At 48.2% G+C, this 14356-nt stretch overlaps 1 protein-coding gene across 1 annotated transcript in view; it reads left to right on the forward strand.

Annotated features, from left to right (window-relative positions):
• Positions 1-853: 853 nt before the first annotated feature.
• Positions 854-14356, forward strand: part of TRABD2A (TraB domain containing 2A) — a gene marked incomplete at its 5' end in the record, with an annotated part of 81948 nt that continues 68445 nt past the window's right edge. The window contains 2 exons of the mRNA XM_082301159.1: positions 854-955; positions 8795-9355. Of these exons, the coding sequence (XP_082157285.1) occupies positions 854-955; positions 8795-9355 (663 nt within the window). The remainder of the gene's footprint in view (positions 956-8794; positions 9356-14356) is intronic.

Genomic DNA, 14356 nt, shown 5'->3' on the forward strand with positions numbered 1-14356 from the left:
CTTCCTTGGCACGAACGGCTGAATTTCACTATTAGAGACAATGATACGCAAGGATCACACTTAAATCATGGTACTAGTAACACCACGGTCACAGGGTCGGTCCCTGTATAGGCCATTCACTGAAGAGCTGGACTCAATGGTCCTTGTGGACCTTCCAACTCTGAATATTCGGTGATGCTGTGAACACTGCTTGTGCAAAGCACAGTGGACACACAACTTTGGAATGGCCACCCATGAAACAAGGAGTCAAAATAGCTCAAGCCGACGTACAATAAAAAGGCTTGTGAAGAATCACAATCTTCCATTTTATATTCACTTGAAGAGAGCAGCAGGAAGGGCAGAGACAGGCGGGCAGGCCCAGGGCGGGCAGAGCCGGGTGCTGCGCTCCCTGCGGGTTCGCCGAGAGCTGCGGGATGGGGGGCGCGGCCGCCCCAGCCCCTCGGGGCCAGGCGAGGTCCCTGCGTGGCATTGCCCGGCCAGCGGCTGCGGGGCCCCCCCCGCTGCCGCCCCATCGCCCGCCCCCGGTGCGACGGGCCCCGCGCCCTCCCCTTCCTCCCCCCGCCCCGCAGGGGACCTTTTAAGAGGAGGGGGCAGCGGCTGCAGGGCTTGGCCGGGGGACCGGGCCACTCCTGCGAGGGCTCTGGGATTGAGTCGGACGGCCAAAAAAAAAAAAAACCCAAAACCAAACCAGGGAGAGGAAAGGAAAAAAAAACAAAAAAACAAAAACACGAGGCAAAAGAAGTCAAATTAAAAAAAAAAGAAGTAAAACTGAAGGTGCGGAAGCAGGGAAAGGTGTGGGCGCAAAACAGAATCCGCAGGGGGCCGCGCTCCGCAGGCTGCGCGCAGCGCGGGGATGGTGCGCCCCGGCGGGCTCTGCCTCCTGCTGCTGCTGCAGGGCTCCCTCCTCCTGCTGGCCACAGCCCGGCACGGCCGCGCCTGCCCGCTCCGCAGAAAGGTAAGTGCTGCCCGGGGTGCCCTCCTGCCCGGGGTGCGCTGCCGTCCGCCCCGCCCTGCCGGCAGCGCGGGGGCGCGGGTCTGGTCCCCTCGGGGTGCGGTGACGGGAGGGGGCGGTGTGCGGGGCTCATCCGCAGCTCAATCCCTGTCAGGCGGGCGCGGTGCGCGGAGCTCGGGCGGCAGCGCTCGGGAGCAGCACCCTGGCTACCCGGGACTGTGCGCAGGGTGCTGGGACCGTGCACCCATCCCTGGGTGCTGACGGAAGAGCGTGCCGGGAGAGGAAGACCCCGGGGTGAGTCCCAGCAGGATCTTTTGCCTGCACTGAGTAGGAGTTGCACCGGTCGCCAGAAAGCAGACTGGCCGGGACTGAGTTGCAGCCACCGTCCCACGCAAGGGTACCGTCTAGTCCCACTGCAGAACGCCGAGCATGCTGGAACAGGTTCGGAGCAGCAAATGGCCATTTGGAGTGAAAACGCGGTTACGCATTATTTAGGTTTTGCTCGTCTCCTAAACTTAGCAGCTTGACTGCAGTAGCCAGGAGCAGCATGCGCTGACTTAGCTCCGGTGGGTGGTTGGCACAGCAGAGGATCCCTGCTGCAAGAAAGGGGTGATGTTACGGCCAGTGTGAAGCATGTGTAGAGGGTGTCTGTCATTTCTGTGAAAAATCAGAAAAAGTCGTTGAAGCTTTTGAGATAAAAGTACCAAAAATCATGTAGGAAAAGCCTTCTTAAACTGACTTTTTATTAACAGGCCATCTGTGCTGTCTCTTGGCATCTACTTGGAGCTGACATGCTTCTGGGATATGTGTGCCACCACTTCAGCTTCCCTCCCAGGCAGGGTTAACTCCACCAGCACAGCCCTTAAGGAAGCTGGAAGCCCTTAGAAGTAAGTGCAGACCTGCTGCACTGGGGAGGTGCCAAAGCCACAGCAGGCTCACTGCAGGGTAGGTGTGAGGAAGTTTTGCAACTGAAGAAGGTCTGCACTATGCCTTCACTCCTCTCTCTCACCTGCTCATGCACCTACACATAGCCCTTGGTCTTGGGGCCTTCCTGCCTCTAGGAGCATGCTGGTTCCCCAGGATATCTTCTAGGATCTAGGGCATTATGGAATCAGCCATATGCCAAGCTACATGTGCTTCACTGGAGGTGTCTTCCTGCGTTTGTGTTAAACAGAGCTTAGCCCTACCTTGAGGGATGGTGTTTTTACAATTTGCTTGGAACCAGTTTGTCAACTGGATTTGTAGGTGGCCAGCTGTGACCCTGCCATAAAGCCAGGTCAAGCCTTTGGAGTGAGTGCTCCTTCTCCTTGAGGGCATGAGGTGCAAAAGCCTGTGGACTGGTATGAAACTACTGCAAGGAGCTAGTGAGAGCAAGGAGAAAGAGGACAGCTCCTGAGAGCCTGAGCATAAGTCATACTTGTGGAAATGGGTAATTTCACAGGTTGGGTGGGACATGCACGAAGTTTTTCTCAGGAACAACTGAGTGGACTTCTGCCAGTTACTAGCAAGACTGGAGGTGAAATGTGTTAATGATAGGTCATTATCTGCTGATTACTCTGTCATTAAAATGTGAGACCACCTGTAGCTCTGGAATTGGCAGGCCGTTTCCTAGAGTCATTAGGACAGTGGTAGTAACCACACTGTCTAGAAATGGCATCGTCTGCCTTATTTACAAAGCTGTTGAGTTTATCCTTATGAATATTTACATCAACTCCTTAGGAAAAATACACCATCTTGTTTCTGCATCACCACGGATGGATTTTTAATTCAGTTTAGCTCTTTTTAGGATTCCTTTTCTTGCCTCTCTTAGATCTAACTTTCTTCTTTTTGTCAGGTTGCCTAGGTCTCTGCCATGAAAGAAATATGTGTGTTGTTGCCTGAAAGAGAGAAATTGCTATTTTAAGGAATGAACCTACAATACTTCCGAGGGCTTTCTCATCATCACTCCAAATTATACTTAAAGCTACAACCAACAATGTGCCTCATCATTCTAGAAAAAAAAAAAGACATAGAAAACAATTAATTTAAAATGAAGTATGCTGGAATCTTTTTTGGCTTGTGTTCCAGATACTAAATAATGTGGTCTGGTACTGCTTTCTTTTTGCTTAACATTGGAGTGTATTGGAAAAATCAAAGCCAGAATTCAGGGATTAATTGTGGAATGCTTGTAGTTGTAGTTGGTTAGTATTTTATTACGTGTTGCTCCTGATAGAGGGCCAATTAATTTATATGACTGATTTCCCCCATATACGCCCTTCAGCAGAGCAAGTCATCTGTCTGTTCTTAACCTGTGGCTTTTTAGTTAAAAACTTTATTTTTCATTTCTGGCACATTGGATGTGTTTTTTTAAGTAGCTGTAGCCTGTGCAGTGTTTATCCCCAAGCAAGTTCTGCTTTAAGTCTTAAGCTGAGTTTGAGTGTGACAGTAATGCCAGTGGGCAAAAGCTCAAGAGAAATACTATTAAAAATGTGGCTGGCATTTTTGTGTGCATTACCATCGTTGCATGGGCACATAACATGGTGAGTAAAATCTTTGCCTCGATTAGGTATAAAGAAACATGGCAAGATATGACACCAGGATAGATAAGAGAGAGGGAGAAAGCCATATAGGGAGGGTAACAGTGCTGCCTGCCTGGGTGAAATACTGCATGCCACATGCTTTGGCTTCTGTAGCAAGCAAAAAAAATAAGGCACGAGAATACTGCGGGTTGAGAAATAGTGCAGTTCTGGGCTGAGATTTGGAAGGTGTAGCTGTGAGGCCAAGTGGTGAGTTAGAGCTCCTGAAAGACAGTGAAGCTACAGAGGGCACCTACCTGCACAGTGAGTTAGAAACTTTGTGCTTTGAAATGTGTAGTCTACATAGATGAGACAGAAGATGGAAGGAAGCAGAACTCATGTAGAAGGAAGCAGAGCAAGTGCAGTTTGGCCATGTCTGGAGTTCCCATCCAGTTCCTCAGTCTCTGGACCACAGTTTTCTTTCCCTCTGAGCCTTCTGAGCCTTCATTCCCCATGTTATCACAACTGTCCATATTTACATTTTTGTGTAGTTTTTTATACTCCCATGCTCTTCTACATGTTTGGAGTACTGTCTCTAGATGAATTCTTTGTTCCTCCTGGTGTTTTTCTGAACTGTTTTTTGGATGTTTGCCAATTTTACTTGTTAGTACATGATTCAGCCCAATTTGAGCTAGTTTCTCTGAAAAAAAAAATATGACGCTTTCTCTGATCTACTTTGGCATTTCTTTTCCAGAAGAATCATTGCTGCCTTGCTTGAAGTGGTGCATGATATCTGACAAATGCAGTAGTATTTGTGTGTTTGAAGACTACAAGTTGCATCCTGTAATGTTTCTATAAATAGGGCTGGAAAAGCAAGATGTTGGGGCTCGTTAAAACGAACAAAATCTGAGGCTTGGGATTTTTTAATCAAAAAGAAGGAACCTCAGCTCCCAGCGAAATACCCTCATTGTGCACCATGCTTTTCCAGAATTTTTGCAATGGCTGACACCGTTGTCCTGTCATGTTGTCTATCCTTATGTTTCCCCATTGCACCTCAGTGGACAGTGGAGTTTGTCCCCTGTGCAGCCTTCGCTGAGAAGGAGGCTTTCCAAGTCCTGTGTTAGGGAGTGGATCCCGCAAGTTCCAGTGTGTTCTCTGTGACAGTGTCAGCTTTTTCACCTGGGGAGGTAAGGCAGAGGAGAAGGCACCATGCCATAGTGATAAGCATTCAGAAATACCTTGATCTGATGATTCTGCGGGCTTTGGTGTGGCAGCAAGTTGGGAGGACTGTGTTCTATTCTGAGGCTGCTGCTCTTTCTCCTTGCTCAGGGTTTTTTCCTGTGATGGTGCATTGAGTACCACCTGTAAATTTTAAAGTGGAGACACAAATATGCATCTATGCATCTTGATCTGTTCATGAACCTTCTTGTTGTTACGCTGCTGGAACTGAAATTCCTCAAGCTGTACAGCCCAGCTGCCATAAGCCTCCACGACAGCACTTTGACTGTAACTTGTTTGTTTTAAAACACTTTTTTTTTTTGTTGCAACAGCTGTGTTAAAGGATCCTACTGCAAAGGAAAATGGAGTTGTAGCACTTCTATCTACTGCATGCTCTCCGGGAAGTGATGTGCCACAGTGATGGTGTATGGTGTGATGCTGAGCAAGCCTTGGCACTACTCTTGAGCTGTTTCATGGCCACCTAGAGCACTGTTTAACAGCTTCCCTTTTACGGTATTGGGGTGAAATGATGTCCTTGCTTTTCCCTCTCTGAAGCTGTATTGAGACACACGAGAGCTCCAGGAGGTGGGCAGGGAGGTGAGAGTGCCCAGAGGTGCCGCAGGGGAAGACAGACCTGCTCAGGCACACCCAGGGCTTTGCCCTTTCCCCTCTTGCACAGAGTGGTAACAGGCTGCTTGCAGGGGTCTGGCATGGAGGCAGAGCAGTGCTGGACTCCAGGCTCCCCTTCTGAAGGAAAAGGAGATGCCAAAGGAGTGTGAGGCACTAGCATGTCTGAAGCAGCTGTAGTGCCACCTTTTTAGAGGGAGAGTGAGCTTTGCAAGCATCCCTTGTGCCATCACTTGGTGATGATAACAAGTGCTGGTACCTGGAAACTGATTCCGCAGGGTCCATGGAGTTTCCAGTCGGTGGGAAAATGAGCTTTCTCTGTCCTCTCATGCTGGCTCCAAGCTTTCTGTGAAAGAAGGTCTGAATGGTGCTTGGGGTGATTTCCCAAGTTCCTGACTACTCCTTTTGACATGCAAGTGCCAGCAAGAGTGCTCAGCGGCTCTGCTTTGGAACATCTATATCGAGGACTGTGTGAAAATTTTTGCTATGTCTCAGCCTGCTTTCTTCTGTCTGTGGTCTTTAAAGGAAGTCTTTATGTACTCTGTGCCTGATGGCCTGCTTTATTTCCAGTGGTAGCTGGCAGCATTACTCTGCTTTCAGTATCTGATTATGAAAGTTGGGGGGATGAGCAGAGAAAAAAGAACAAAAAAAGAGTATAATGCCAAAAGCCTTTCTAGCTGTGCTGTGTGTAGTAGTCCAGAGCAGCACTGATGATCACATTAAAGCCTGGTACCAGTCATCTGGGCTTGAGCCTTCTTGCTGGGTTTACTGAGGAGCTGAATTGAAATTTTAAGCTGGCTGGTGACCACTTGTTCTGTACAATTCCTTGCAGTCATAGGTGGTTTTGTGCACTCCCACATACATGATCAGACTTGCATGAAGAGAAGGAGTATTGACCTCCTAACCTCATGCCTGTCCCAGGTGCCTCCTCTCTTTATACTTGCAGTAGATGCAAAGCAGCACTTCTGGTCCTTCCTCCTTGCTGCCTGACTACTGCTTCCAGTTCATTTCTCACCACAGTAGCATGTCCTTTCATTTTCCCCTTCTGACTGATGTCAGGGAAGAAGCCTGTCTCATTTTCCCTCTTGTTTTACTTCGCATATTCATTCTTGAGTATTCTTCACAGGTCTATGTTAGGTTTTTATTCACCTGTTGCCCTGTATCTTTTGTACCTCCTGGTGCTTGTCATGTTTGTTCTCTCTTCTTCCTATGGTCTTCAGGAGAATTTTTACGTTCTGTAATTCAGGCATTCCAGGACTGTCCTATAGGATATGGAGTTGTAGAATGGTGTTGGCCAGGGTCTGAAGTATCCTTCAGACTCTTGATACGCTGCAGAACAGTTTGAAGAGCCCTTTGGAATATAGCTGGTTTGTGCAATGCTCTTGGGCACGTGGTGCGATTCTTGGGGCTCTCCTGTGCAGCTCCAGGAGCCGGACTTCAGTGATCCCCGTGTGGTACATTCGGCTCAGGATATTCTATATTCTGTAGTCCATGCAGGTAAAGTGGACTGGTGGTAGCACTTTGCTGAGGCGCTGCCTGATCTGTGGCCTGGTTTTGATGTACAGAGCTGCTGGAGAAGGTTGTCTGGGATGAGCCATTGCAGAGCACTCTTTAAGATTAACCTTTATGACCCTGAGTCTTTAGTGTCAGAAATTTATGGGCAATGTGCTTCCAGTAAATTCCTCCAAGCAGCCTGTTCTGCATTTGGCAGTCAGGCAGGCTTCTTAGATCAGCACACATGCACAGTTAGCCTCAGTGCTGAGGTTACAGTTATCTGCTGGCTCAAGACTGACCAGATGTTTGAGTGCATCTGGAAGCTTGTTCTCTTACTTAGACATGCAAAGGCTACCTCTTCCTGTCTGTGCAGACAGACACCATTTGTGTCCATTGCTCCAGTAAGTACTGCTGCAGCAGTGGGTGCTGTGGGTGATGAAGGCTGTGCCTGCTGCTGGTATAAAGTGAGTTGGAAGGATTCAAGCAGGCTCTGTATTGTCCCATCTGCTCTTCTGTCCTGTGGGAGCACCACAACCCTGTGTTGAGGTATCCCAGCTGATGCAGTGAGGTACGTTTTCCAGCAGAACAAATTTAAATATGATTCTGTCTTTCAGATGGCTGTGGGTTTTGAGAGATTTTAAAGCTAATTTAAAAAAAGAAGCTTTTTTTCTTCCTCAGTGTTTACAAGTGTATACCATGAAACCACAGGACAAGTTTGGTCTGCAGAATTTTTTCCCTTATTTTCCAAGGTATTGCATGCTCTTCTCTGCTACTCAAGAAAGAGTACCGGGCTGTGAGGGGTCTTGACTGTGTCTCTCTGCCATGTGCAAAACTTTATTTCGACCTGCTCCAGCAAGTCTGTCTGCCAGCCGTGTTTTGTGTTACTCATTTTCTTGGTGTCAGCCAAGCACCACACTCATTAAACCCCCATTCCATGGGATGTGAGAGAGCACTGGAAGGGTAAAAGTGGGAAAAGTCTTGGGTTCAGATAATGACAGTTTAATAGCTAAAGCAAAAGTCATGCATACAAGCAAAGCAAAACAAGGAATTCAATCACCACTTCCCATGGACAGGCAGATGTTCAGCCATCTCCAGGAAAACAGAGCTCCATCATGCATAGCAGTGACTTGAGAAGACAAATCCCATCATTCTGAATGTCCCCTGTTCTCTCTCTTTGCCCTCCCTGGCTTTTTATGCTGAGCATGATGCCATATAGTATGGAATATTGCTTTGGTCAGTTAGGGTCAGCTGTCATGGCTGTATCCCCTCCCAGTATCTTGTGCTCCCTCAGCATCCTTGCTGGCAGTCATATGACATGAGAAAAGGCCTTGGCTCTGTGCAAGCACTGCTCAGCAATAACAAAAACATTTCTATATTACCAGCGCTGTTTTCAGTATGAATCCAAAATGCTGCCCTATACCAGCCACTGTGAAGAAAATGAACTCCACCCCAACCAAAACCAGCATACTCAAAGAGGAAACTTCACCCATGATGCTGTGCCACCTTCTAACTGTCACAGCAGTTTCTTTGATTTGCATTGCTGTGCTGAAGTGAGAGGTGAAAGTGATAGAAATCGTGCTGTCCTGCTTTGCTTCAGCAAAGTGATGCCAATTTTTGACTTGAGAAAAAGCAGAAGTTGGGTAAGTGTCATGCCTGGATCATGGTGTGCTAGGGCTGTGCTCTGCTGATGCTTTTGGTAAATACCCAGGTGATGTATCAGGTGGTATTACTGTTCAGAAGACACGGTGTTACCTTTCAGGAGGAGAAAGCCAAAGACAATCTTCTTATGTTTTTATTAGCAAAAATTGAATTTTTACCTCAAGACCTGAGAAAAACAGTGGTCAAAGAGGACTTTGTGTGAGCAAAGTCACTTTAGGTAAAGTCCATGCTGGCAAGCTGCTGAGCCAGGTGACCTGCTGGCTTGGCACCATGTTTTCCTTAAGCCCTCTGCTGCAGCGGCCTGGTGTAAAAGTGTGTACTTACTCAGCTGTGTCTCCCTCTCTCCCAGCAAAATGAGCTGAACTCCTTCCTGTGGACAATCAAGAGAGATCCCCCATCTTATTTCTTTGGCACCATCCATGTCCCATACACACGTGTTTGGGATTTCATCCCAGAGAACTCCAAGAAAGCCTTCCAGCAGAGCCACATCGTGTACTTTGAGCTGGACCTCACTGATCCCTACACCATCTCAGCTCTCACCAGCTGCCAACTCCTGCCACAGGGGAAGAATCTCCAAGATGTGCTGCCCCGTGACATCTACCACCGTCTGAAGCGGCACCTGGAGTATGTCAAGCTCATGATGCCATCCTGGATGACCCCAGACCAGCGGGGCAAAGGGCTGTATGCAGACTACCTCTTCAACGCCATTGCTGGCAACTGGGAGCGGAAGAGGCCGGTCTGGGTGATGCTGATGGTGAACTCTCTGACTGAGGTAGACATCAAGTCACGAGGTGTGCCTGTCCTGGATCTGTTCCTGGCCCAGGAAGCGGAGCGGCTGAGGAAGCAAACGGGTGCTGTGGAGAAAGTAGAAGAGCAGTGCCACCCACTCAATGGGCTGAACTTCTCCCAGGTGAGGCAGAGTGCTGTGCAGGGTGCCAGGCTGGCTGCTCAGGTGGATATCTCAGCAGCAACAGCAAGGGCTGGGGCGCGGGGTAAGTTCTTTGTACCCAGAGACTTGTGTCTGCTCCCTGCAGCCCGTGCCTTTGCCTGCATCCTCAGGAGAATTTGCTAGCACAGGAGATCAGGCCAGAGATGAATTCATTTAGGCATGGCCTGGGGAGACCCCTGTTCTCTTCCTTGGGCAGCCGTGGGCATGTTCCACCCTCAGAAGCACCAGACCTTTGGACAGGTGCTCTCTCTCCCTGACTGGGCCCCCCCACAGGAGCCCAGGACAGGCTGGCGCTCAACATCCAAACTTGGTTTTGTAATAGCAAGTTAAAAAGAAAGAAGTGATTACTTGGGGCAAGAACGGGTCCTGTGAGTAGTGCTGAGAAGTAAGTGCTGATTGGAAAAGTATCACAATGGATATCTTAATGCCCTCAGAAATAGGGGCCCATCCTCCATGCTGGGAGAAGTATTTTTGTTTGATTTTTGGGGGTCTTTTTCCCTTCCTTTGTTACCAGGTGAGGGTCAGCACAGCACAACGTTCTGCAGGGAGCTTCACAGACTAGTACAGGCCCTTACGCAAGTGCCTCTGTGTTTGCAGACCTGCTGGAGTTCAGCACTGTTGTTCATGATGCCGAATGACCTCTATGTTGTCTGTGTGTTGGATGAGGTGCTCCTCTCTGAACGAAGTACACCAGGCAACAGTGTCTGTTGTTGTCTCTGCCCCGTGGGATCACAGGCATAACGTTGCTCTCTGACATGGGGTACCTTCACTGCAGGGAGATGCTAATTGGGGGAGTGGAAGAGGCATTGTTTAGAAATAGGTGAGACTACGTTTTGCAGCATGCCCTGTAGCAGAAGGTGGGAGGACCTTTAGTCATAGGGCTGGGGAATTTTGACTGATACCTGACCCTTTCCCCTGCATCCTGAAGCCTGTCCTGTCACTGGTGCAGAGTTTGGAAGGGAAAGAGCAGAAGGGGAGTGCAGCACAGCAAGGGCAGGGACAGCAGCTCAGGACAAATGTCTGAAGTGCTGCTACCCCAGACAGCATTGGTGGGGGGAATAGCACATCAACCCAGGCTGCAGTCCTGCAGTTGAGCAGTCCTTAAATGCAGGCAGGGCTTCTGCACTTTTCCATTGTTTGGAGCTGGGCAACCTCATTTTCATCTCCAGTCTTTTGCTTAACACTGTGCTTTGAACCTTTATGCTGCTGCTCTTAGCTCACAGCTGACCTGGGAATAGGCTGGGAAGTCCCTTCTTTTCCACCGTGTACCTGGTTGAGGATTTATAAACATTACTGCCCACATTTTAATTTTGCTGATATTGCCCCTATAGGTTATCATCATAGAAGTGGAGGTGGGGGGGCATGAGAATTTTTCTCCGCTGCCTTGTAAGAAAGTGGTAGGGAGACTGAGAAATGTTGATTGCAAATCATGTCCCTGCTAAGCTCCTGCAAATGTTGACTCTAGGCCTTCACAGCTTTCTTCGAAGAGCACTGTTTGCTCTGCTGTTTTGCAGATGGGATAAATACCAAATGATCCAAGAAGCTGCATGGGCAAGGGACACAGAGCTGCAATGTTCAGAATTGCCCAGCCTTCTGAGAAGGCCAGAGAGACAAGAACTGCAGGAGAAACTTGCCTCTGGTTAGGAAAATGACAGCCCATGGTTGCCCCATGGTGAGTGGAGATGTGCATGTGCATCATGCAGGCTGCAGCTCCTCCCATGCCTGCATGCTTTGAGGGGAAGGAGAGCACTGTCCCTTGAGGGAGCAGGTCTGGAGCAGCTACTGCACTGCAAATTCACACCTCCACTTCTGCCCACTGCTAGATTTCCAATACAGGCAGCTCAAGGAAAAGGATAACGAGAGACAGATGATTTTTATTCTTCTAAGCCAATTTCATGGCTGTTTCAGAAACTGACTTGTGAACTCGTGTTTGGTGATTCTGTAAGTCTTTAATTTCTGAGCTTTCTTGTCAGTTTGTTCAGGCAGTAGAGTTAATTGCATGTTTAATATAAACCAAACAAAGGGTTTGAAATAGGCTCTTTGAAAATTATTTTCTTTGGTGTGCTGCTGTCCAGAAACCCCCAGTGTTGGGCCACTTCTGTGACTGCTTTTCAAACAAGCGAACACACAGGCACAACTTCGAAACTTCTGTTGGGGAAAACAGAACAAAAAGCATGAGGAATGGTCTAATACTGTACAAGAAATATCATAGAATCACAGAATGGCCTGAGTTGGAAGGGACCTCAAAGATCACCTAGTTCCATCCCCTCTGCCGTAGGCGGGGACAGCTTTCACTAGACCAGGTTGGTCAGAGCCCCATCCAACCTGACCTCGAACTCTTCCAGGGATGGGGCATCCATGGTTTCACCTGTGCCAGTGCCTTACCACTGTCACAGTAAAGAATTTCTTCCTAATATCTAGTCTAAACCTACTCACTTTCACATTGGAGCCATTCTCCCTTGTCCTGTCACTACATGTCCTTGTAAAAAGTCTTTCTTGTAGGCTTCCTTCCCATACTGGAAGGTGCGTTATAGGTCACCCCAAAGTCTTCTCTTTTCCAGGCTGAACAATCCCAATTCTCTCAGCCTTTTCTTATAGGAGAGGTGCTCCTTTATTCTAATCCATCTTGGTGGCCTCTTCTGGACCTAATCCAACAGGTCCCTGTCCTTCCTGTGCTGGGACCCCAGAGCTGGATGCAGTGTTCCAGGTGGGGTCTCACCAGAGCAGAGCAGAGGGGCAGAATCCCCTCCCTCCCCTGCTGCCCATGCTGCTTTGGATGCAGCCCAGGGCACGTTTGGCTCTCTGGGCTGTGAGTGCCCATGGCTGGGCCATGTCCAGCCTCTCATCCCCCTGCACCCCCAAGGCCTTCTCACAGGGCTGCTCTCTGTTTATCTGTCCATCCCAAGCCTGGATTTATATTGGGCATTGTCCTGACCCAGGTGCACTTGGTCTTATTAAACTGCATGAGATTCCCATGGGCCCACTTATCAAGCTTGTCCGAGTCCCTCTGGATGTTGTCTAGAGAGACGCTTATTTTCTTATGGCAGAATTACAGAGAAATTACTTAGCAGAGAAGCAAGTTCAGTGTTTTCAGTTTGTTTCTGCATAGGGTTTGCTCTTTGTTTCACATCCAAAATGACTGTACTGCCTGGTGAGGTGGACTCCCAAGCCACTTCAATCCATACATTGTTAGTAGCTAGGTCCCTCTTTTGATCCATTCTGTTGACCTTGTTAGTGTATGTTATTGCAGGTGAAGGTCTGCAACAGTGTATTGTTGTCTCCCTGGGGTTGCACAATGCGCAGTAACTGCAAAGTGCAGACAAACCCCAGTTAGCAACTTCCTTCTCCTTGTGAAGAGAGAACAGTAAAAAATGGAAAAAACCCCAAAACCTCCGCCCATACAACAGCCAACACTGCCTGTCAAGGGACTCTTTTTCTTTGGCTTTTTTTACCAAAGACTTTTGGTTTATGACTCTCTTATTTTACCTGCCAAATCTCTCCGTTTTTGCTCAGCTCAGGCTGGCTGCCCACATTGCTAAATTATAAAAGTATCATTTCTGTTCAGTACACAATGTTGTGTACACAATCTGTGAAATACTTTACTGCCTTGTCAATCCCTGTCTCTTGTTCCAAGTTCTGTGCAACTTTATGAGTACGACAACATTAGTTTGTCTCCATGGCCAGGGCCATGGTGTTTATTTTTCCTCTTTCGTGCTGTTTCCATCCTAGTTTGTCTTCCAGACTTGTTCTCCCAGTCCACTGTCTTTGATGGGTATTGCCTCTCTTGTTGCACTGCCCTGCATGCAGGTCTCATTCCTAGCTGCGTCTGGGCTTTGTAGCTATGTACAATCTGCCACTGCTGACTTCCAGCATGGAGTCAGTCCCTCCCAGCTGTTCTTCTCCAGTTCTGCATGTGCTTATGTGTTTGCTGTGTTGGGGGCATTAGTGCTCCAGCCCTAAACAGCTTTGGTGTTGGCTTCAGCAGTATCATGAACATCAGTTTAGTACTGGCTCAGAAGATGAGCAGGTGATGGCCTGTACTGTGCCAGGCACTTGCTTTGATACACTAAGGTGGTGTCCAGGCTGTATTCCTCACAAACTGGTCTCAGCTTGAACACAAGTAGTTTAGACTTACGTCTGCCCTTTGTGTGGACCCATGGTTAAGTGTGTAAACACTGTCCTGCCATCACCACTTCCTAGCCAAGACTCTGGCCAGTTTGACTTCTCTGATACTGGCACACTTGGTAGAAGGTTCTATTACTTGTTCCTGATTTGAGAATTGTTTCCCCACATGACTTTCCTGTGGTCATACCTTGTCTCAGCATTCGTCCTACCTGAGCATCAGAATACATTGCTACATATTCAGAAGTAGTCTTCAAAGCTGCAGTAGGAGTCAGGGAGCCACTAAGGGCCGACTGCTTATGAAATCCTGGCTCTGAATCTGGGACTGAGCACTTGAAAGTGTTGTTATTTGCATCTTTCAGCCAGTCCCTCATATAGCTCATTGCAGATAGGAAATGAGCAAAGTTTTCTACATTGATCATTTTGTATTAATTAGGACATTATTTGTTTATGTTTCTACTCAAAAAACAACCTTTGCAAGCTACAAAGTGCTGAGAGATTCTTGCTTTTCTCTGGATGGCTCCCAGAACTTCCAGGTTCTGGATCACTAACATGACTGTGAGAACTATAGACTCCTGCTTAACAAACACAGCCCTTCTGTCATTTGGCCCTTTCGCCCAAGTGCGCACACATATTAAGCAGCAACATCATTTTTGCTGCTTAATATGTGTGCGCACTGGGGCGAAAGGGCCACCCTTGAGAAGCCCTTGTATAAAATTGTTATTTAGGAAAAGCCTGTATTTGTGGGGAAAGAAGAAAGCAAAGACTCCATGGCTTTACATGTGTTACATGGGTTGTTGGGTGGTCTGGTTTTTTTCCCGTTCTAAGGAAGTGAGAAGT

This window comes from Coloeus monedula, assembly GCF_965178545.1.
Source record: "Coloeus monedula genome assembly, chromosome: Z".
Taxonomy (NCBI): Eukaryota; Metazoa; Chordata; class Aves; order Passeriformes; family Corvidae; genus Coloeus; species Coloeus monedula.